The sequence below is a fragment of the Colletotrichum costaricense genome (assembly GCF_030867565.1).
Source record: "Colletotrichum costaricense strain IMI 309622 chromosome Unknown Scaffold_5.1, whole genome shotgun sequence".
NCBI lineage: Eukaryota > Fungi > Ascomycota > Sordariomycetes > Glomerellales > Glomerellaceae > Colletotrichum > Colletotrichum costaricense.
In genome coordinates this window covers 812488-833787 of record NW_026848234.1, presented here as the reverse complement: position 1 = coordinate 833787, position 21300 = coordinate 812488, and the positions used below count along the sequence as shown (strand labels likewise).

At 53.0% G+C, this 21300-nt stretch overlaps 9 protein-coding genes across 9 annotated transcripts; 5 read left to right on the top strand and 4 right to left on the bottom strand.

The window, feature by feature from the left end:
- Nucleotides 1-285: 285 nt before the first annotated feature.
- Nucleotides 286-1414, bottom strand: CCOS01_05412 (uncharacterized protein; the record flags this gene model as incomplete). The annotated part of the gene is made up of 4 exons (XM_060453592.1): nucleotides 286-742; nucleotides 828-1000; nucleotides 1054-1188; nucleotides 1259-1414. The coding sequence occupies 4 exons, from the start codon at nucleotides 1412-1414 to the stop codon at nucleotides 286-288; spliced, it is 921 nt and encodes a 306-aa protein (XP_060315364.1).
- Nucleotides 1415-1711: 297 nt separating this feature from the next.
- On the top strand, nucleotides 1712-4498 carry CCOS01_05411 (fungal specific transcription factor; the record flags this gene model as incomplete). The annotated part of the gene is made up of 5 exons (XM_060453591.1): nucleotides 1712-2041; nucleotides 2094-2604; nucleotides 2661-3191; nucleotides 3247-3637; nucleotides 3691-4498. Coding segments are annotated over 5 exons (2571 nt in total), but the record flags the coding sequence as incomplete, so codon positions are not given.
- Nucleotides 4499-4970: 472 nt separating this feature from the next.
- CCOS01_05410 (uncharacterized protein) lies at nucleotides 4971-6224 on the top strand (the record flags this gene model as incomplete). Its single annotated transcript, XM_060453590.1, has 1 exon — nucleotides 4971-6224. One exon carries the CDS (start codon nucleotides 4971-4973, stop codon nucleotides 6222-6224), a length of 1254 nt encoding a protein of 417 aa, XP_060315362.1.
- Nucleotides 6225-7296: 1072 nt separating this feature from the next.
- Nucleotides 7297-8246, bottom strand: CCOS01_05409 (translin; the record flags this gene model as incomplete). Its single annotated transcript, XM_060453589.1, has 4 exons — nucleotides 7297-7622; nucleotides 7681-7826; nucleotides 7878-7974; nucleotides 8048-8246. 4 exons carry the CDS (start codon nucleotides 8244-8246, stop codon nucleotides 7297-7299), a joined length of 768 nt encoding a protein of 255 aa, XP_060315361.1.
- Nucleotides 8247-10850: 2604 nt separating this feature from the next.
- Nucleotides 10851-12741, top strand: CCOS01_05408 (ergosterol biosynthesis ERG4/ERG24 family protein; the record flags this gene model as incomplete). The annotated part of the gene is made up of 3 exons (XM_060453588.1): nucleotides 10851-10879; nucleotides 10933-12673; nucleotides 12730-12741. The coding sequence occupies 3 exons, from the start codon at nucleotides 10851-10853 to the stop codon at nucleotides 12739-12741; spliced, it is 1782 nt and encodes a 593-aa protein (XP_060315360.1).
- A 1299-nt stretch (nucleotides 12742-14040) lies between these two features.
- CCOS01_05407 (V-type proton ATPase proteolipid subunit) lies at nucleotides 14041-14925 on the bottom strand (the record flags this gene model as incomplete). Its single annotated transcript, XM_060453587.1, has 5 exons — nucleotides 14041-14105; nucleotides 14162-14422; nucleotides 14499-14628; nucleotides 14747-14759; nucleotides 14909-14925. 5 exons carry the CDS (start codon nucleotides 14923-14925, stop codon nucleotides 14041-14043), a joined length of 486 nt encoding a protein of 161 aa, XP_060315359.1.
- A 586-nt stretch (nucleotides 14926-15511) lies between these two features.
- Nucleotides 15512-15941, top strand: CCOS01_05406 (ribonucleoprotein-associated protein; the record flags this gene model as incomplete). The annotated part of the gene is made up of 2 exons (XM_060453586.1): nucleotides 15512-15668; nucleotides 15724-15941. 2 exons carry the CDS (start codon nucleotides 15512-15514, stop codon nucleotides 15939-15941), a joined length of 375 nt encoding a protein of 124 aa, XP_060315358.1.
- An 857-nt stretch (nucleotides 15942-16798) lies between these two features.
- CCOS01_05405 (uncharacterized protein) lies at nucleotides 16799-19796 on the top strand (the record flags this gene model as incomplete). Its single annotated transcript, XM_060453585.1, has 3 exons — nucleotides 16799-16997; nucleotides 17069-18848; nucleotides 18911-19796. 3 exons carry the CDS (start codon nucleotides 16799-16801, stop codon nucleotides 19794-19796), a joined length of 2865 nt encoding a protein of 954 aa, XP_060315357.1.
- A 75-nt stretch (nucleotides 19797-19871) lies between these two features.
- On the bottom strand, nucleotides 19872-21221 carry CCOS01_05404 (uncharacterized protein; the record flags this gene model as incomplete). The annotated part of the gene is made up of 1 exon (XM_060453584.1): nucleotides 19872-21221. One exon carries the CDS (start codon nucleotides 21219-21221, stop codon nucleotides 19872-19874), a length of 1350 nt encoding a protein of 449 aa, XP_060315356.1.
- Nucleotides 21222-21300: the final 79 nt, after the last annotated feature.

Here is a 21300-nt window from a genome sequence, read left to right as displayed (position 1 = left end):
TTTAGTAGCCCTGAACTAGTCTAATGGTTTGAATCTGGGGAAACCGGAAATTTTCAACACAAACACAAGCCTGTGTCAGACCTAGCCAGGATTTTGTAAGGCAAACATTGAAATGATTCGGATGTGCTGAGGCAAGTTGAGTTGGTCAAGAAGCACAGCTTTCAAAGATTTCTTGCATTTCAGTGGGGCTGCTACTCGTCCAAGGACTGCGTGCTTTTGATAATAACACGGAGAGAACTGGTGCGAAATCCTACAGAATTCCTTGATTTGCCACGCCGAGATTTCTCAACGGCTTAACAGGCCAGATACTTTCTCGTATACAGTGAAGACAATTCCTCCACTCAGAATCAGACGACCAAGTCTCATGGTGCTTCCACTCCACAGGCCCCTTAAGCCTCTTTCCGAAAGCACCATACGAAGCGCTTCCAGTGTTCCAGCCCCTCGAGCTGACTGCGCTCTAGTCTTGATAGTGTCGAAAGGTTGTGTAGCATAGACAGTGACAATGCCAGCAACCGACCCTGATCCAAAAGTGATCAGTGAGTTGTTCGGTAAGCCATGCTGCTTAGACTGTTCCCTGATCACATTGTATGATCCCATGCGTACCGCTGAGGTGGCGGATTGCTTCAAGGTAGTAGAAATGAGACCTCGATAGACCTCTGCGAATCCATGCTCTCTCAGCATCGTGACCAGAGCGTTCGTTCCACCGGCGTACTTTCGTGCACCAGACTTTGCATCGTCAATGCTGTTATTTTGATTAGTCGAGCACTCAAAATCAATGTTCTTGAATCAAGGTGTATCTGATTTTGGGAGTTGCTGATCATACTTACAGTGCTGTTTTCACTCTCTCAGTTGGTGTTACCGCTACAACACTTTCTACAGATCCGGCAATCATACCAGCTAGAATACCCCTTGCCGGAGTCAGGCGACCCTCATCGTCCATCAGGGAGTTCCTGATAGAGTCAAATGACAGGAAGCGTACTCCGGCTTTGAACGTCGTTCCCTAAGGATGGAAGATGAGCATACTGCGCAGCGAAGCAAACATAGAAGTCTCACAATGATCAGTGTTGAGCAGCCTGTGTAGATGGCTCTCGGCCCATCCTGTCGAGCAACTTGGAGCAGTACTGCGAATGGGTTTTTGGCACCTGTCGAGTGGAGCTGCGCTCTCGTCTTTGCGAACTCGAAGGGATACTTTGGGGCGGGGTTGAAGTAAGCGTGAGTAATGATAAGGACTGCACCAAAGCAGCCTGAAAACACTTACTGTAGTTGCAGCTTCAACAGCTCCAGCAATGCCGCCCGAGATTAGAGATACTCCTGGCGACGTTGTGGGCTTAACAGCTAGTTTAGACTTCTTATGCGGCGGGGTCGTGGTAAGGGTGACACCGCCAGGTGAAGCAGTCGAAGTGATAGATGCCATGGTTTGTTTGAAACTTCAATACCTCTAGTAACGATCGAATAAATTTCTTCGAAGTTTATTGAGGAGAAGTCACCGAACCACGCAGAAAAGAAAAGACATGAAAATATCAAGTGGGTGAAAGCGTTGGGATGATGACTGGTCGCATGAGGTGTTGTTCACGGCTTCGATGACGAAAGGCGAGTATCTCTATCAATTGGAAGATAACACCAGATGACTCTGGTTACTCAAACAAAACGCACTCACAGATTGTGATCCTCCCGACTCCTCGTTCATTCTTGACAAGGGCGACTCTGGAGATCCCGCGGGAAGAAGACGGACTTGCAGACGGCTGCCGATGCTCCAGCCCGGCCAATTAGAATCCTTCCCGAGCCCGCGGCCCGTCCAGACTTGGTAACTCCAAGGTCACCTTCTTCCCGCGGCAAGCTTCCCGTGCTCGCTTTCTTCCAAAACCACAGCACCCCGGAGCAAACATTCTCGAGTCCACCAGCAAGCCATCCACGGATACTGCTTTACTCCTCAATTCCCGCTCATCTCACTATGGGTCCGAAATCAGGTAATGCCACCACGGCTTCCGGACGTCCCCGAAGGCGGGCCGTCGAAGCATGCTCGTTCTGCCGACGGCGCAAAGTTCGTCACTCTCAACTTCGCAGCGCCGTAGAGATGTCTAATCGCCTTCCAGATCAAGTGCAATAACGAACAGCCTACGTGTGCTAATTGTAAGACGTATGGCAAAGACTGTGTCTATGAGCCTCTGGCTAGCCCTGACGCAAGTACACTGCATTCAACACCAACACGACGTCATGCCGAGCGCCAAAGAGGTGCTTTGAGGGGCACGCGACGGGAAACCCACACCCCGACAAGTGTCCGGGATGGTAGTGTACGCAATGACACTCCCGCGGATCGCAACGACGCCGCGCGCTCACCAAACCCCGATGACCACGATCCTTCTACCCCTTCACCCCGGCTTACCAGGACAGAACGCCCGGAGAACTCAGCGGAACGGGCGTCTTCCCATCGTGGGGATGTATCTCGTATCGTGGTATCCGCAAATGGAGTTTCGAGCTACCATGGCCGCACCAGTGCATTATTCGAGGAGAATCCCCAGGAGCGATTCTCGGTAGCTGATCTGCGTCCCCGGATGCCAGATGACTGGATCGAGAAAGGCCTGGTTGCAGAGACAGCCAAACAACGTGGGTTGCATCCTCCAGAGCCTCGGACAACAAGTCTGGCCTCTAACAGTACGTAGGTCAACTTGAAGAGTTCAATCATCGAGCGGGAACGCTCGATTTTGACGGCGTGGACCCAGAGCTTGGCATGCATCTCTTGTCCCTGCACTGGAATCGCCAGCATCACTCATTCTTGCTCACCTATCGACCCGCATTCATGCGAGATATGGCTTGTAATGGGCCATACTTCTCCAAGATACTCTTGAACGCCATCTACTTTGGGGCTTCCAAGTTCAGCCCCCGGAGAGAGGTACGGAGGGACCCCAATGATGTTCGTACTGCCGGCTGGGCTTTTCGCGAGCGTGTGCGCAAATTACTCGGTGATGCGCTTGATAGTAGTGATATTACAACGATTCAAGCTTTGCTGGTGATGACGAACTCGCTGTTTGCGCTAGGGGATGAGAGAAGCGCGGCTTGGTTGTATGCTGGTTTGGCATTCCGAATGATCATAGACCTGGGCATGCACGTAGATGCTCCAGGTCTTGGTGTAACACGCAAATTTTCTGATGAGGATCTAGAGATACGTCGGCGGGTCTTCTGGGGGGCATTCGGTAGGAAGCACTTGGATCATCTCAGCAAGCTTAGGGACACTGACGCCAATTTTAGTTGTCGACAAGATCCAGAGTCTGTATCAAGGGCGTCCAGCATCCCTGAAAGAGTCTGACACCCTGGTACCGATCAAGTTCCTCGACACATTTGAAGAGTTTGAGAACTGGAAGCCGTTTGCCTACTCTACCGACGCCACTAACTATCCTGGTTCGCCCGCCTATAGTGTATCGACATTCACGTATCTGTGTCGTCTCTCAGTCGTCATGAGCGATATACTGAGTTGCATCTACACGGAGAGGGCATTCGACAAAAGTGCTGCGGAGCTTTCCACAATGTTACAGACCTTGAGCTCGAAGTTGGCAACTTGGAAGGATGCACTCCCAGCACATCTTATCTTTGATCCAAAAAGCAATGACGCTGTGCCGCCACCGCATGTCCTTAGTTTGCAGTGAGTATATGGAATCCTTTTTGAGAAATAATGATCGACTGACTTCTACTCAGCGCCATGTACCATGTTCTTACCATCCTTCTCAATCGCCCGTTCGTAGCTGATGGCCATCTTTACAACACGTCTCGCTCCATCTCTGTCAACTCGTTCATCACTTGTGCGTCTGCGGCCGACAGCATAGTGAGCGTTCTTCGGGTCTATGATAGGGTATTCTCCGTTCGTCATGCGCCATATTTGATCTCGTATGCCACGTACGTTGCAGCAACGATACACGTACGAATAGCTGCCAAAAGAAGCACGGAATCGGAGGCTCGAGAACGTCTGGAAACTTGCATGTCAGTGTTCCGTGAGAATCAAGAAACAAACTGGGCTGTCAGGAGGGCCAAAACAATAGTCGAAGGCTTGATGGCGAGACTTGGTGTTAGTCTCGGTGAGGAACAAAGCTCACAGCCGAGGAACCGCATACAAGCCAGCAAAAGAGCGCGTTTAGCCATGGCCACCACTCAGGACAATGCCGAAGGCTCAAATAGCCTGCCTCAAGTATTTCAGAGTCATGCGCCTCAGACAGCAGCCGAGACCGAGACACCTCCATTAGGATGGTCGGATATCGATGGGATCATTCAGAGTTTTGCAAGAGGTCAAGATCCTAACGCAGCTTCAGCGGATCCGGCACAAGCAGATGTTCATTTTCAACAAGTCCCACAACCAGCGGGAAATCAAGCCTCCAGCTTTGGTCCTTCGGGCTATGCGGGCAACCCAGCCTGGCTCCAGGGGATGCCAGAAGGAGACGGCGGCTCGGCCTCCTTTGATGACTTACTCTTTGGTTTCAACGGATCCGCGTTGGATAGCATGTTTTCTTGATCCACTTGGGCGGATGTTTTCGCCATTACCGGGTGCGATATCTGTTGCTTTCATAAACCAGACTTTTACCCGGGGGCAAAGTGTTGACGCTCCACTGTTTTGGTTACACAGGCGGGAGTGATGCTTCTCGATCCCGCGGGACACTTTCACTCCCGCGGCTATGCGCCACTGACACGGCCTCACCCTGACGCGATGACGGCAAAGACAGCAGAGACTTTATTAATGTTCAGTGCTCGCGTGTAATAGCGAGGTTATCTCGATGGCAAACACCGTTTTACCCAGACCTTCTTAAGCTCACAAACCCTTCCCATCCAAGAGAGGTGGTATAAGACTGGTTGTTATAGTCTCACCAATGCCCTTCAATGTTATAGTCAACAACACACTTGTTGGATCTCGGAGGTTCCTTCATCAGCTCTCATATCCTACCTTACCGCCATCCTTCCCAGTTCACATCCCCTTCACTATCCCAATCATGGCGATAACACCAGCAACCACGAAACGCCGGGTAAGGCACTCCCTTCCCGCGGTCCTGATGCGAGCAGGCACATCAAAAGGCCTCTTCATCCACCGGTCTCATCTGCCGCCATCTGAAGCAGAATGGGCTACTCCACTCCTCGCAGCCATGGGATCCAGATACAACGATGCCCGCCAAATCGACGGTGTTGGAGGGGGAAGCAGCGTGACCTCCAAAGTTGCCGTGGTGTCACCATCCACCAGGCCAGGCGTGGACGTCGAGTACACCTTTGTCCAAGTGGCCGTCGGAAGCGAGACTGTTGATCTCAGCGGGAACTGCGGCAACATCTGCTCAGGGGTTGGTCCTTTTGCCGTGCAAGAGAGATTGGTTAGTCTGATGCCTGGTTCTCGGGTAGTCGACGTGCGAATATTCAATACCAACACATCGAAACTCATTGTGGAAACGGTCTACGTTGACCAAGACGGAAACGCGGAGGAGGATGGGGATTGCCTCATCCCGGGCGTCAAGGGGCCCGGCAGCGAGATCAAGGTTGCTTTCGTCGAGCCGGTGGGCAGCATGACGGGCAAGCTCTTCCCCAGCGGAAATCGATTCGAAAGGATCCTCGTAGAGGATGTGGCTTCTGTTGGTGACTTTGTGGTGGACGTGACTCTCATCGACTCTGCGAATCCTTTCGTTCTTGTTGATGCTCAGAGTCTGCCCGCGGAAGTCAAGAGACAGTCCCCAGACTTTTCCCTATCCATCGAAGTCGCCGAGGCCATCCGGAGGCAAGGAGCTGTACGGATGGGACTTGCCAGCACAGTCGAGGCCGCCGGTCTGGTTAGAGGGACTCCGAAGTTGGCGTATCTTTCGCCGCCAGTTGGTAGTCACAGAGATGCGGCAGATATTCGAGTACAGGCTTACAGCATGGGAAAGCCTCATCCGAGTTTGCAACTGACGGGTGGTGTTACTCTGGCATATGCCGCCATCAAGGAGGGGACCGTTGCGCACCGTGTTTCGAATCGGGATTCGGGTCTGGAGGGCATGCCAACACCCAGGAGAACGCCGAGTCCGTCGACTACGAATGCCTCAGAAGGCCCTATCATTGATGGCCAAAATTTTCAACGCACCGTTCGCATACAGCATGGCAGTGGAATCATGGAGGTAGAAGTGTGGGCTCGTGACGAAGAAGAAGAAGGCCTTGCGGTAGATCGATGCGTAGTAACGAGGACTGCACGGAGGCTGATGGAGGGGAACGTGTTTTACTATTCCTGAGATTTTCTGTCATTTGAAATTTGCGCATAGCCTGCGGTAGATTTGATGATGCGATTCCAGCTCCTCTGCTTGATTCTTTGGTGTCGCTGCTGCAGCAAGCCGTCGTTCACATCCTGCGTTCCTCAGCTGTGCATGACGTTGCGACCCTCGACGCCGCACACCGCCCACAACCCGCGCATCGCGTCCTGTTCGCAATCGTTCTGGCTAAACCGAAAGAACTCTGTCCTGACAACAGTATTCATGTACAACTGATGCAAAAAGCCAAAAATAACTCCTCGACGGGGAATTGAACCCCGGTCCCCTGCGAATCCTGGGATTTCCCCGGTGACAAGCAGATATCCTCACCACTAGACTATCGGGGATTGGTGGATGTTGACATCCAGTGACAGTTGGTTGGAGGGAGAGGGACTCAGCGGGTATATGTAGCTTTGAGATGTGGAGCCCGTAAGTGCCTTGTGACCCACTCTGCCCTGCTAGCACCTTCCGAGCGCACGACGCGGGAAGGCACGAGTGGAGGATATGGCAGGAGTGATCTGGCGGCACGAGATTCTGCAGAGGTGCCTACCCGCCTTATTGTCGAAGGCAATGTATGGGGGCATTTTTTGGGAAAGAGCAATGTCAGCTGTTTTTGCTGAAATCTTTCAATTCCCGTGAGCGCCAGATGAACCAGATCAACTTGATGGCGAGTGGTGTAAGTAGCACAAAGACGTGTATTCTGCAAGAAATGACTTCCTTCTCAAAATTCTAGCAAGAAGCATTGTATTTTCAGCAGAATTGTTGTTTCGGAATAGCTGCAGCACCCTTTGTCAAACCTGACCAGAGATAGGAGACCCGAGAACCCAGAGCTTCGTGGAACAGTAACATGTCAAATAGAACATGAAAAATCGTGCCTTGGGAATAATTCATTGAGTACAATTGTTCATTTTCAAACATGATTCCTAAATCCTTCAAGCATCGCATTTAATGCGATTTCCTCTTCCTAATCCTAGGTCCAAGATGACCATGGTCTATCTCGGTTCAGAGGTGTGAGTGTAAATCTCGCCAACTTTTGCTTCCGATACATAAGGTGTGCCTATGCCTTCGGCTCAGCGGCAGCCTCCTTCTTTTGCGGGATCAGGTTGCGGAGCGAAAGGTCATACACGACATCCTCGACACGCTTGACATCGTACTTGACCGCGTCGACACGCTTGCGGAGGATGTCGTTCTTGAGGTTGAGCAGCTGGAACCCGGCAAACAGGTCCTTGACGAAACTGCTGATCTCGACGGGCATGGAAAAGTCGGCGAGCGTGACGGCGTTGGTGGCGAGACGGGAGAGCTCCGAGGTCAGGTCGGTGAGGGCGAGGAGGTACTCCTCGATGGTGAGGTGGAACGCATCGCGGTCCTTGAGGTTAACAGGGACTGTCAAAGAGTCAGCGCAAGGCGGCCGTGGTTGCCTGCGGGGCAGCTTGGGTGGTACCTTTGAAGATTTCACCGACTTCCTCGAGAGTCAGGAGACGAGCGATGGGGCCGGGCTTGCCATCTGCTGTGAGGCCGCCTAACCATCCGGTAAGAAGGACGGTGAAGATGGCGTTCTGCACTTGGCGGTTCCACTTCTGGTTGTATCTGGCGAGGAGTCAGATGATGGTGCCTGGGCGGCACGAGATGGATGCCTACTTGTAGTATGGGTGCTTGGAAGCGATTTCTTGGAGCTCTCCAATGACCTCAATCTCCTTCTGGATGCCCGCCTGAACGTCAGCCAAAAAGGGGCCGTCTGCGTCAACAGTCAGTCGTGGGTAACTACAGGCGAGGCGACCGACTGCAGTCATGCCTAGTAGAGTACTCACACTGTTGACGAGGGGTGGCGTGAATGCGTGAGAGCAGACCCTGGACGTAGGAGATGGCCCGGTCGAGCTTCTGGACAGTCTGACTCATTTGATCACGGACTTCCTGGTCTTCTTCGATCTTGTTCTTGAGGTGCTCAAAGATCTGGGGGTCGAGCAGGCGGGAGGCCGGCACCTCAACCATGTTGGTGTCGCTGTCCATGGTGAGTGGTGAGGTGTGTGTCTGAGCGGCTGTGTTGTTAAAGATCTGGGAGGTGTATGAGCGATGATGCAAAAATACGGTCGATTTGAAGTCAACAGGTTTGATCGGCAAAATACGTGCGATTGTTCAGCCCTGCCTCTGAAGCAACAACAATCTTGGTGGTGAGATTTGAATTTGGCAGATGGAAAGAGCCCCGCGATTTGTGACGTCGTCACGCTGGAGGAGGCGACCAGAAGAAAAGTCAGAGTTTTACTTACGGCAGCGACTGGCTTTTACCGACAAGGAGATAATTTGTCACAACTACTAGCAGTTTAACGATGTACTGGCAGTCCGGGCGGCTTCACGATGTCATTGATGGTCGAAATCTCGAGGAAAATCATGCAAATGGAAGGCGGTCAGGCCTGACAATTGGAGAGCACTCGCCCAATATGGAGAGCTTCGCTCGACATTCTGCCAGTCTTAATGTAGGTAGTATCTGACTACAACATTCATAAAATCAATCACGATAGCAGCTCAATAGACATCATACTTGAATACTGAACTAGGCAAGGAACCTTCGTCACACGCCTGGACAACCCAGACAGAGCAATGAAAGATCAGGATTTGCGTCGCCTGGAGGCAGTGAAATACCAGGGACACGGTGGAGAAGGCATACAGCAAGCCGCAGAGGCCCGTCTCCTGGAGATCAAAAATAGGAATAATCAATGTGATGCCAATAGGCATCTTTCAGAGATTAAACTGAAAAGAACAGATACTACACTTGATCTAAGCCAAAAGGCAAAGAAGAGCTAAGGAGAAAAGAAGAAAACAGGCAAAGGCGCGGTGGGTGGAGGGGATTATATAGGTTTGTGGCCTGGTCTGTGCAGAGGGCACAATCAGTAAAGATACGTACCCCGGGAGAACTTGAGGCCAAATTTTTGCTGTGCAGTACGTACATGTACGTATTACTGGGCCGTCCTGCCTAAAGTTGATGCCTCATCACGAGCTCACGATGCACGTCTACCTACCTAAGATCCTGGCGAGAATTGAGGCATTCATTTGAGGCAGCACTTGAGTCTGCTGATGACTGAGGCAGTTGAATCCTGTTTTCTTCTGCAGGACGCATTTGCATACTGTAAGGTAGTGTGCGATGAGCTCCCGCGTTCGAGGTATACAGGTGATATTCAGGACTTGAATAGCGTACTGGTCAAGTCTGGTTGACTGACCTGGCCATACAGGCTTATTCTTTCTTCTACATTAATGCATACAGCCTTGTCAAAATGTTTGTTCCGTGTGTGTCGTTTATTCGGAGCAGGTCATTGACGACCTCATGGGTGCTAGTTGATGCAGACCTCACTTCGGGATGGCAGCTGTAGGATAGCAATGGCTCGTGGTGCCGGCGATTTCACGTCATAATATGCGTTGGTTCACCTCCACATCGTGTTACGATGACCACGTCTGTCTCCATTTCAATGCTGCGGCGAGTATACGAAAAGAAACTCCAGACCAATCTGTCCATCATCTACAAATGTTGCCGTCAGACTATCAAATAGAGGGAGCCAGCAATCCCCGAACCAACTTGAGCTATCCTCATTTCCTAGGAACACCCCCGTTGATTATGAGCTCCGTCGTTGCGTGACGGAAATCCGGGGAGTTTGAATGACCGCCCAGTCCGACCAGGCTTCAATATCGATCCTGGCTGAATCCAAACGAGCAATGCATGTCATGCAGGCCTCGTCTAGCAAAAGGGGAGCTCCCGTCTGGTCGGAGATTTGGAGCTTCAGGGCAAACATCGATCGATATGAGCCGTCAGCGCAGGCGGGTGCCGCATGGCTCAAGTGCAGCGGCGAGCTTCGTCTAGCAGCGCGGTAGCGGGGGCCCAAAGTTCGGAATCTTTGATGACCGGATCTTAATTGAAGCAAAACCAAGCTTCTCATTGGCGGGTCGCCTAGACGAGAGGTGCATATGCGGGTCCCCTGCAGCCGAGGAAGCTCCCGAGAAGGTTAGAGTCGATACTTGTCATTTGCACGTAGGGACCACACAAAAACAAGTACCTCCAATTTCAACTCTGTTCGTGACCCTTGACTACCGGCAGAAAGGGGGCAAACACAAATGTCAACAAAATTTTGAGTGGCAGAAGACAGGCGGCAAGGGCCCAATCGAAATCCGAGGACACACTACCAAGTTTGACGTGAAGCCGTCCGGGTCTGAGTCTCTCATCTTCCCGTCCTGCACGCCACCCCTCGACGCCTCGTCTGGTCGTACTCGGATTCTCCGTCCCAGACCGCCTCCACGTCCCCGATTGTCTATGCCTTGGACCTTGGACGAACATCGTTGCTGCTGAACAATCCCATCCTCGAACCCTGGCACGGACTTTGGCATCTAGCTCAGCTACACGAGAGGTGCATGACCCCACGCTGAAGATTTCTGTCATTCTGTATAAAAAGAGGCAGTAAACATGACGGGCAGATACTCGTTGCGCCAGACTCCTAGGTTAGTCGAATTGTGATTTCTCTTTCCCTCTCTGGCTTGGAACCATTTCGCGAAGCAATTGGATCTGTTGCGAATACATCAGACGACACTTTGGCGCACTCCCCATTGCCAACTTTGTCGCAAACCGAAACCATGGCCGCCCTTGTTGCCTCTCCCAATGGGTCAATACTCTAGCGAACGACTCTCTGCTTATCTATGCTAACCCACTGAATAGGAAGAAGGAGCTCTTCGAGGGCATGGTCGAGACCCCTCGGCGTGTTTCTTCTAGACGCAAGTCTCCCGAGGCCGCCACCGGCGCAGAGGTTACCGAGTCGAAGCCGCAACCCCGTGCCCCGAGACGACGCACCACGGGAAAGTTCCGCGAGGAGCTCGACGACGAGGCAGAGACAGCACCGGCGAACGGCAAGGCCGACTTTGTCGAATCCCTGACCAACGGCCACACCAATGGCCACGCCAACGGATACACCAATGGACGTGTCAAGGAGGAGCCCATCGCCAACGGCCACAGCAATGGTTACGCCCAGGTGAAGGTTGAGACAGCGACCAACGGGCATGCCGCCACGCCCAAGGAGGACGCCCAGCCGACGTATAAGAAGGGCACCATCATCGACGGCTGGGAGGTCGGTACGGACCCCAAGATCGATGCCTCGGGCGAGTTCGAGTTCGGAGGCAGCATTGGCACCATGTCGCTGATGATCGGCTTCCCTCTGCTCATGTGGTACATGTGGATTGGAGCCACCTACTATAATGGCGGCGTCCCTACCCGTGAGCAGGGCCAGAGCTGGGGCGAGTTTGCCCGTCATCTCGTGGACCTTGTCTACACCGGCGCATTCCCCTCTCTGCGCGCCTGGCGCATCTACTGGACCTTCTTCACCTTCGAGGGCATCTGCTACTGTGTGTTGCCCGGTGTCTGGGCCTGGGGCAAGCCTCTGGCTCACGAGAACGGCAAGCAGCTCAAGTACTTCTGCAACGCCTACGTCAGCTTCTACTTCACGATTGCGGTCATGGCCGTCCTTCACTTCACCGGACTGTTCCCTCTCTACACCTTCCTCGACGAGTTTGGCCCCCTGATGTCTGTGGCTATTCTCAGCGGCTTCCTCGTGGCCTTTGTTGCCTACTTCTCCGCTCTCTGGAGAGGTGCCCAGCACCGCATGACCGGCTACCCCATCTACGACTTCTTCCTTGGCGCCGAGCTGAACCCCCGCATGTTTGGCATCTTGGACTTCAAGATGTTCTTCGAGGTTCGCATTCCCTGGTTCATCCTCTTCGGTCTCAGCTGCGGTGCTGCCGCCCGCCAGTACGAAAAGTACGGCTACGTCTCTGGCGAAGTGCTCTTCCTGGTTATGGCCCACTACCTCTACGCCAACGCCTGCGCCAAGGGTGAGCAGCTCATCGTTCCGACCTGGGACATGTACTACGAGAAGTGGGGCTTCATGCTCATCTTCTGGAACCTTGCTGGTGTCCCTCTCTCGTACTGCCACTGCACCATTTTCCTGGCCAACCACCACCCTTCCGAGTACAAGTGGAACCCCATCGCGCTCGGCTTCCTCTTCGTCTCATACCTCTTCGTCTACTGGATCTGGGACACCACCAACAGTCAGAAGAACGGTTTCCGCGCCCAGGAGCGCGGCCAGCTCGTCGCCCGCAAGACCTTCCCCCAGCTCCCGTGGCAGACGGTCAAGAACCCCAAGACTATTACCTCGGACAAGGGCGATGTCATCCTCGCTGACGGCTGGTACGGCTACGCCCGTAAGATCCACTACACGTGCGATGCTTTCTTCGCCATCTGCTGGGGTCTGATCACGGGCTTCAAGAGCCCCTTCCCCTGGTTCTACCCCGTCTTCTTCTGTGGCATGATTGCCCACCGTGCTGCCCGCGATATCCACCGCTGCCGCCAAAAGTACGGTGATGCCTGGACCCAGTACGAGCGCGAGGTTCCCTACCTCTTCATCCCCGTAAGTTCCGATGCTTCTGCTGTGACGAAAGGAATCAATGGCTAACTCCTCTTCAGTACGTCATCTAAGTGACGACTCCACCAAACACACCCAAAAACTAGGCGTCTTATGCCACGGCCATCGGGCCATTCCTGTCTGTACATAGTTCGCTTCTTCACCTGGAGCCGGTCGCCAAGTGGTTTTAAGACCGGTGGCCATCGGCAAGGGGTAATGGTACACGAAAGGGGGAAAAGAAAAGTTGCCGGCATCATGTGCGAGAAGACATGGTTGGCATAAAGACTTGTAATTATATAACAAAAGTGGTGCCTTGTTCTTTGGCATCACCGCGGCTTTCTTTGTCACGTGTGGGCAGCGTTTTGTTAGGCACGCTGTCCTCTGAAATCGAGTAAAATGAGTAAAATGAAACATGTTGAAAGATCACACCTCTGGCAAAGTGACCCAGTTGCTTGTGAGGCTCCTCATGCGAAAAGTACCTTGATACATCCCGGTCACGATAGAAAAGCAAAACTTTGCTAGAGTTTACAGTTTCTGGGTTGTTGCTGTGGACAAGCAGGATGGAGTACTCTACCAAGGTTTTCAGGACCACGAGGTTGCTCACACACCCTTGAAAGGGCTAGAGCCTAGCATTATTCACTTTGGTTGACGTAAGGTACAGACCAAGGCCTCAAGCATTCCCGCCCGTAAGTAGCTTCACAGTCCATTACTCAGCCTGAATGGTGCTTCCCCACAAGAGCATGTCACTGTTTGTATCCGTCTCGATACCCTGTTAGGCTTTGGCAAGACATTACAGTCGGAACTAGTCTGGGTCAAGCACCGAGAAGGTGGTTCTTGAAGAATACGAATGCAATTTGGTCTGTTCTTGATCTTTGGGCTGTTGGCCAGAAATCTGACTTGAAATCTCCAATCCGCTCAGCATCAGGCTGTACGAGTAGTAAAGATAAGCGCCAGGGCAGCATACACTGAGTACGGAATCACCCAACATCACACTGTGGAAGCATAGGGAGTGGATCTTTAACAAAATAGTAGACGCATAAAAACACATTGTCGCAACCTAGACTACAATTCCGTTCTCCCATCACCGATGTCTATGCTGAGCAATCGCCCCCCTGAATGGATAGCATACCTTGATGGCAAAATAGTACATATACGTTTGATCCATGATCGAAGCAGTCCCCGATCGTCCCAAACATGGCATTTCGTGACCCTTGACCGTTCCCACGCCTATGCCTTTAAACCTTTGATTCGAGTTTTCGACGCGCCTGCTGATGATATTTGTCCGCCCTGTGGCAGTGATGCCCGTGCAAGTTGTGGCTTAAGTACATCTTGTCAACCGTTCAACCGAGCATTCGTCGTATTGGTGTTGTCGCTTAGCAGGTGACGTCCTGAGTGGCCTTGGAGTTCATGAGAAGGGCAACAATCAAACCGTAAAGACCTAGAGACAGTCATGTCAGTAAAGAGCGCGTTACAAGCGGGGTTGATGTGGCGTACCCAAGACTTCGGCGAAAATGAGAATAAGAATCATGCCGACGAAGAGACGGGGCTGTTGAGCAGTTCCACGGACACCAGCATCACCGACGATACCAATGGCGAAACCAGCAGCAAGACCAGCGAGACCGACAGAGAGACCAGCACCGAACTGGATGAAACCAGTGTAGAGGGCCATCTGCTGCTGAAGGCCGTCGGAGATAAGCACGGAAACGACGAGACCGTAAATAGCAATGATACCAGCCATAATGACGGGAACAATGTCTATATGATGATTAGCAAATGTCGATGCAGCTAGACCATGCATGCATGGCCGTCGATTGTGGATGCTGGTTCGTACTCTTGACGATCAGGTCAGGGCGGAGGACACCCATAGCCGAGATACCGACACCGGACTTTGCGGTACCGTAGGAGGCACCCAGGCAGGTGAAGACAATGGCGACGGTGCAACCCATGGCTCCGAAGAAGGGCTAGAGCGAGTTAGCGATGTCGTAGACGCGATATCGAACGATGCCCAAATGGCTCATCCCAGGTAGGAAGGGGGCGACGTCATGGATCGATGACTCGGTAGGCACAGGGAGGACGAACCGCATAGACGGGGCTGTGACATTATCGCGTTAGCAGATGAGCTTCAGAAACGTAGTACAAAGCTGTTCGCGCAAGTTGGGCATCGAGAATGATGGAGTTGGGAGCTTCGATTGATGGATAGGAGCTCGTCAACGGGGGCAAACAAGCATGTTGTTGACGTACCAAAGCTCGGAAGGCATTTTGGCGGTTTATGTGGATTTTGACTGGCTGAAAAAGTCGAAGAAGACGTCGAGACGAGTCGAAGATGAAAGAAATGCGGCGGCAGCTGGGCTGGGGACAATTGCGGTGATGATTGTTGGGGCGGGCGATGTTCGATGCTGCGTCGGCGACTACTCGAGATGAGGTGTGCTTGTTAAGATCTCGTTTCCAGGTTGGCCTTCTGGTTGGTTGCAAGGTTTTGCGGCGCGTTCACAGCTCCGTGCCCTTACGTAATACAGGGAGGAGGCGGTGCCCGGATATCGGCTAAATGTGGTCTCCGAGGTGGCTGGCTTGGAGCTGCAGGAGCCAGGCCCCACTTTCCAACGGAATCTACCGTCGAAATTTGGGGAAGTGGGATATTTTTTTTTTCATCGGCTTGAGTTTGAACTCTTTGGATCTTCACGTTCACCACCGTACTTACACCGATCTTTTATCTCACCATCAGGGCGAGCCAACGCAAGGAACCCTGCACCATAACATCGGTAAGTTTTTGATACCTCCCGATTGCCAATTGCAAATAGCTGATTGTCTCCTGCAGACATCACTCGACACCTTACATCCTCAACAATGTCTGAATCCGCTGCCTGGCCCCTTGCCGACGATGCTCTTCAGCAAGAGCTCCTGGACATGGTCCAGCAGTGCCAGCACTACCGCCAGCTGAAGAAGGGCGCCAACGAGGCTACCAAGACCCTCAACCGTGGTGTCTCTGAGCTCATCATTCTCGGTATAGCCACCCCGTCGACCGTTGTTGACGAAACAATGCTAACTTTGCCGACCAGCTGCGGACACCAACCCTCTCTCGATCGTTCTCCACCTTCCCCTCCTTTCTGAGGACAAGAACGTCCCCTACGTTTACGTCAAGTCCAAGACCGCTCTTGGCCGTGCCTGCGGTGTCTCCCGCGCCGTTATTGCTTGCAGCATCACCTCCAACGAAGGCTCTGAGCTCGCCGGCCCCATCCGCGCCCTCAAGGACAAGATCGAGAGACTCGCCATCTAATATACCCCCGACGTAGGATAATGGGCAGTGTATTATGATACATCTTGGGAAATGCTGAAAAATGGTTTGGAATGGAAAAGTCTGAATTGTTGATAGGCGTCGACTAGCTAATCTCGGGTCCTATTCTCTCCGTGGTATCTGCCACAGTGACGGAACGCAAGGTAACTGGCTGCGGAAACAGCTATGTGAATGCGCCTGTCTGTAAGTGGACTTCTGCGAGTTGGTGTGGTCCAGAAAACTGTCAATTGATGATTGTCGAAAACTCAAACTCCTAAATATGCAATGGCCACAATTTGTGCATTTAGCGGTGCTTGACTCGGGACGAGCCAGTGGGGGAACCTGCCACCTACAATGGAATAACAACTCTACCTGAAGAGCAAGTAAGGCGGTTTCTTACTTTGACTACCCACGCTACCTTGCTTGCTTGCCTTATCTTCGACGATTGGATTGTCGGTGAAGACGCGAAAACGAATGCAGACCTGGCGTCTAATAGCAGACTGAACCACTCATCGGGCCGGTGTCTTAGGCGTGACCTGCGCTTGCTGTCTCAGCGACTCGCACCTGGCCCAGCAGATGCACACTGACGTTACCCCGCGGCCCACCACCCATGTCATAGCTACATGCACGATTTTTGGCCCGCCATCATCAGCAGTTCGTGTCGCGCACAACGTCCCATTCTTCTCTGCATCCTCTTTCCACGCCGCCAATGTTGTCATTGCGGCCCAGCATAACTAATAATTCTTTCGTGCATTCTTGGGTGAATCTTTTGGCCTGTCTCCTCTCCTCATAGAACCTCCATTTCTTCTCGCGCATTACGTTAATTCCGAATCGCATTCCGGACCGCGCTGAATCGCAAGATGCCCGGTATCGCTCGCAAGATCATCATCTGCGCCGCGGTCGACGGCCTTATCATACAACCATTTGTGACCAAAGGACAGCGCCCTGCGCAGCCGGTCAGGATCAAATATGGCGACGCATCAATAAGTTCTGCTCCGCGAGAGCAAATTCCCGACCTTTCTCAGCCAAATTCTTCCTTCGAGGCCTTCGGCGTTATAGGTGCGGCACCCGAGCTTCTAGCTGCACTCCATAATTGTTGTAGCTTTGATGTTAATTCTCGGGAAATGCAGGTTTGATCACAGTTTCCCGTCTCAGCTATCTTATCACGATCACTCGGCGCCAGCAAGTGGCGCAAATCTGCGGTTTTCCGATCTATGTCGTCACCGAAGTCGCCATTACCCCATGCGCATCGCAACAAGAAGCTGGAGAAGCTATCGCCAAGACAGCCCTAGAGCTTCAAGATCGCACCACAGACAAGGACGCCAACGATAGCGACAGCGATGACTATATCGAGCTTCCAGCAAGCGGGGATGAAGTCGAAGACCCTGCGCAAGAAGCTAAAGCCGACAGCGACAAGGATCTCGAGACTGTAAAGAGTACTGTAGCGAAAGATGTTATCGGCAGGAGAGGAAGCTACGGGAGGTTCGCGCAGACCTGGTTCAGCAAGAGCGGATGGACGCAGGATCAGAAGAGATCAGCAGGCTGGAGCGGAGCCGCGCACCAAGTACGACGGTCCGTTGACCACAGTCCAGTCAAGAATGCTCCTCCGCGGCCATCTGTTGACGAGGTTAACGAACCAACAACGGCATCCACACTTCTGCCGAAGCTTCTGCGGATGACCCAGATCTTTTACGGCTCATCTAGAAGCTTCTTCTTTTCTTACGACTTCGATATCACGCGGCGTTGGTCGAGTCGTTCCCATGCTCAATCCGATGAGATACCTCTTCATGAGCGCGTGGACCCGATGTTCTTCTGGAACAAGAACACATTAAAGCCATTTACGGAGGCTGGAGAGGATGCTTTGTTGCTTCCGCTCATGCAGGGCTTCGTTTCTCAGAAGAGCTTCGTAGTAGATAGCAGCCCTCCTCAACACGACGAAGGTCTCGGGGATTCCGTGGAGCTATCGACCATGAGACAGCCCGAAGCTGAACCATCTTCACCCTCACCGGAAGCAGTCCGTGACTCGATCGATCTGCGCTCTACCGAAAAGAAGTTTTTGTTGACAATAATCTCGCGGCGTTCGACACAGAGGGCTGGTCTCAGGTACTTGAGACGAGGCATCGATGAGCAGGGTTATGTTGCCAATGCGGTTGAAACTGAGCAGATTCTTTCGAGCACTTCCTGGGACAAGCCTTCAAAGATTTACTCTTTTCTTCAAATCCGGGGCAGCATTCCGCTATTCTTCACACAGTCGCCGGTCTCTCTCAAACCTGCGCCAGTCATTCAGCACTCGCCCGAAGCCAACTATACTGCAACGAAAAAGCACCTGGAGCGGCTGAAGTCAGAATATGGGCTTTTGCAGATTGTCAATCTCGTTGAGAAACATGGCGTAGAAGCAACTGTCGGCAATCAGTATGAAAAGACAGTGCAGCGGTTGAACGAGGAAGAAGCGAAAGACCAAGATGACACCGTCGGTTTTGAATGGTTTGATTTCCATTCAGCTTGCAAGGGAATGAAATTCGAGAACGTCAGCCAGCTCCTCGATACTCTCCGCGACAAATTGGAAGGTTTCGGAAGCACCGTGGAAGAGGCTGGTCAAATCACTGCAATACAACATGGCGTCTTGCGCACAAACTGTATGGACTGCCTTGACAGGACAAACGTGTGCCAGAGCTCGTTTGGAAAATTCATGCTCGAGTCTCAGTTGAAAGCTGAAGGCTATGATCTTGCCGCTCAAGTCGACCAGCAAACGCAGTGGTTCAACACGCTCTGGGCAGACAATGGTGATGCTGTGTCGAAGCAGTATGCATCTACTGCGGCCATGAAGGGTGACTACACAAGAACGAAGAAGAGGAACCTTGGCGGCACATTGAATGATCTTGGCCTTTCTTTGACCCGGTACTACAATGGGTAAGATGTTTTGGTCTTAAAACTTTTTTTCTATCATGTACTCTTGCTAACCCCAAACCTAGAATGGTCAACGACTACTTCAGTCAAGCTGCCATCGATTTCCTTCTGGGCAACGTGAACTCCATGGTCTTCCAAGAGTTCGAAGCTGAGATGATGACAAAAGACCCTGCTGTCTCGATGCTGAAAATGAGGGAGCAGGCTATCGAGCTTTCTCAAAGGCGCGTCATTTCTGACGAAAACGAAGAGTTCATGGGTGGTTGGGTCCTCTTCAGCCCGCATCAGTCCGACTCCTTGCGGGCCATGCCCTTTGAGGAGGTGGTGCTACTTCTAACGGATGCTGCGTTATATCTCTGCCGATTTGACTGGAACATGGACAAGGTCTCTTCGTTTGAGCGGATTGATCTAGCCCACGTTGTCGGTATCAAGTTTGGGACATACATCATCTCGACAGTCTCTCCCGGGCAGACGGACGAGATGAAGAATGTTGGCTTCGTTGTGTCATACCAACCAGGCAAGAACGACGTTACGAGGACGAATACCAGGACCTTTTCGAACCTGGGCATTGCAAAGACCAAGACGGATGCGGCCCCTTCGGAGCAACAGCAGCAGAAGCAACAACAGCAACAGCCTCAGTCTGCCTTGAGCAGCTTGCTGGGTGGTGGGCGCCCCAAGGCGCCGCCAGTGCGCAAGCTCGCTTTCAAGGCCCCGTACTCTCAGTCATCCGCCGCCGTGACGGGCGAAGAACCCAAGCTCAGCGAGATCCAGCAGGTTGTCAGCATTTGCGCAGACATTGAGCGGCTGGCGTTCCTGAGTCAGCCTGGCAAGGAGAAGCCGGGCACCGAGAGCATAATCGAGAAGGGCGAAATCATTTCGCTAGAGGAGGCGAGGCAAAGCACTGGGCTGCTGGACCACATCAGCTACTCTCTGAAGAGGCTCGTCTGGGCATGAAGTGGCTTTTTCTGGCACACACACGCGCGCACACATACACCATTGTTGCTTTTCTGGCGTTGTTTGTTCTTTGCTTTAGGGTTTCGTTGCGCGATACAGGTGCATTTGGTAGCGCATATTTTCCAGAGGGATTGGGTAGTTTAGAGACTCGGCGAGGCGGAACCAGACGGAGTCATTGGACTCGACCTTTTCCCACCGACAGCCCGGGAACACGCCGTCCTTTTGGGGCTTGTTGACGAGAGTGTGGTCCATGAGCCACTGCATGGGGTACTTTTTCGACTCCTTGCCGACGGCTGCCTCGGAGTAGCTCCCGGGGCTGTCGACGACGAGGAGCAGGGAGCCGAGGGGCACGGTGGCGGTCAGGTTTAGGAGGAAAGCGGTGGTCTTGCCGATTCCCGCGGCAGTGTAGAGCTCGTTGAGGGTAAATAGTAATGTGATGAGTAATACCTCTTTGCCTATCGTTTGAGAGAGCTGGTCCCGTGACATCGTGAGGGCGTCGAGGTGCGAGAAGGAGGAGGAGAGCCGCGCCGCGGGGTCCACGAGGGCTGCGGCGGTGGCTTGGGCCTCGTTTGCGTACCGCGAGGCCGGGGGCGGGACCGTGAGTGCGGCGTGGAGCTTGGAGACTACGGGGGCCCAGGGGGCGGCGTCGAGGCAGGTGATTGTGCCTTTTAGGTAGGCTGGCTGCTGGGAGAGGTAGGCTGCTAGGGCAGCTAGTTCTGCGGCGCCGCCGCCGATGGAGAGGATCTTGATTTCCTTTTTGATTTGTGTCGTCGTCTTGGGGGTGACTGTGGTGTTGGCCTCGGTTGGTTCCGAGGCGGGTGGTGGAGGGGTGACGGCATCGTCCTCCGCTGCGGGAGGAACTTCCTGATCGTCGGTGGAGGGAGGGGAGGAGGAGTTCTGATCCCGGGGCGCATCACCCGTCTTGTCCTCGACGATCAACTTTTGAAGGCCCTCGGCTGCTTCAGCTACCTCAGCTCCAGCCTCGTCTTCAGCCTTCTTGACCTGAACCTCCAGCCCCTCAAGGTGCTCCGCGATACCCAGCAGGACGACAGCGTACGCCAGAGCGCGGGTGGGACTCCACCTCGCAGCATACGCATCCAAGCTCTCGGGTTTCGCAGAAGTGAAGGCGGCGTCAAAGTCGCGGGCGTAGAGCGCGGCCTTGACTTCTTGCAGGATCGTGGCGAAGGCGGGCGAGGCGAGGACGGGTTGGAAGACGGAGGCGAAGGAGGAGAGGAGGCGTTGCTGGTGGACGAGGGGGAGGGCGTCGACTGCGTTTGTGTTGTCTGCAGAAGACGATGATGCCTGCCCTTGGGATTCCGGTTGAGCTTTGGGCTTGGCTTTTTGTTGCTTTGCTGGCTTGCCCGTGGTCTTTTTGGAGTTTGCGGCGTTGTGGGATGTGTCGCGGATGTTGTGCTCGACCTTCATTTTTTTACCCATGGTTGCAGAGGAAGTGAAAGTCTTGTCGACTTTCTTGAACTGGCGTATACGTTTGTGAGGCTATGGA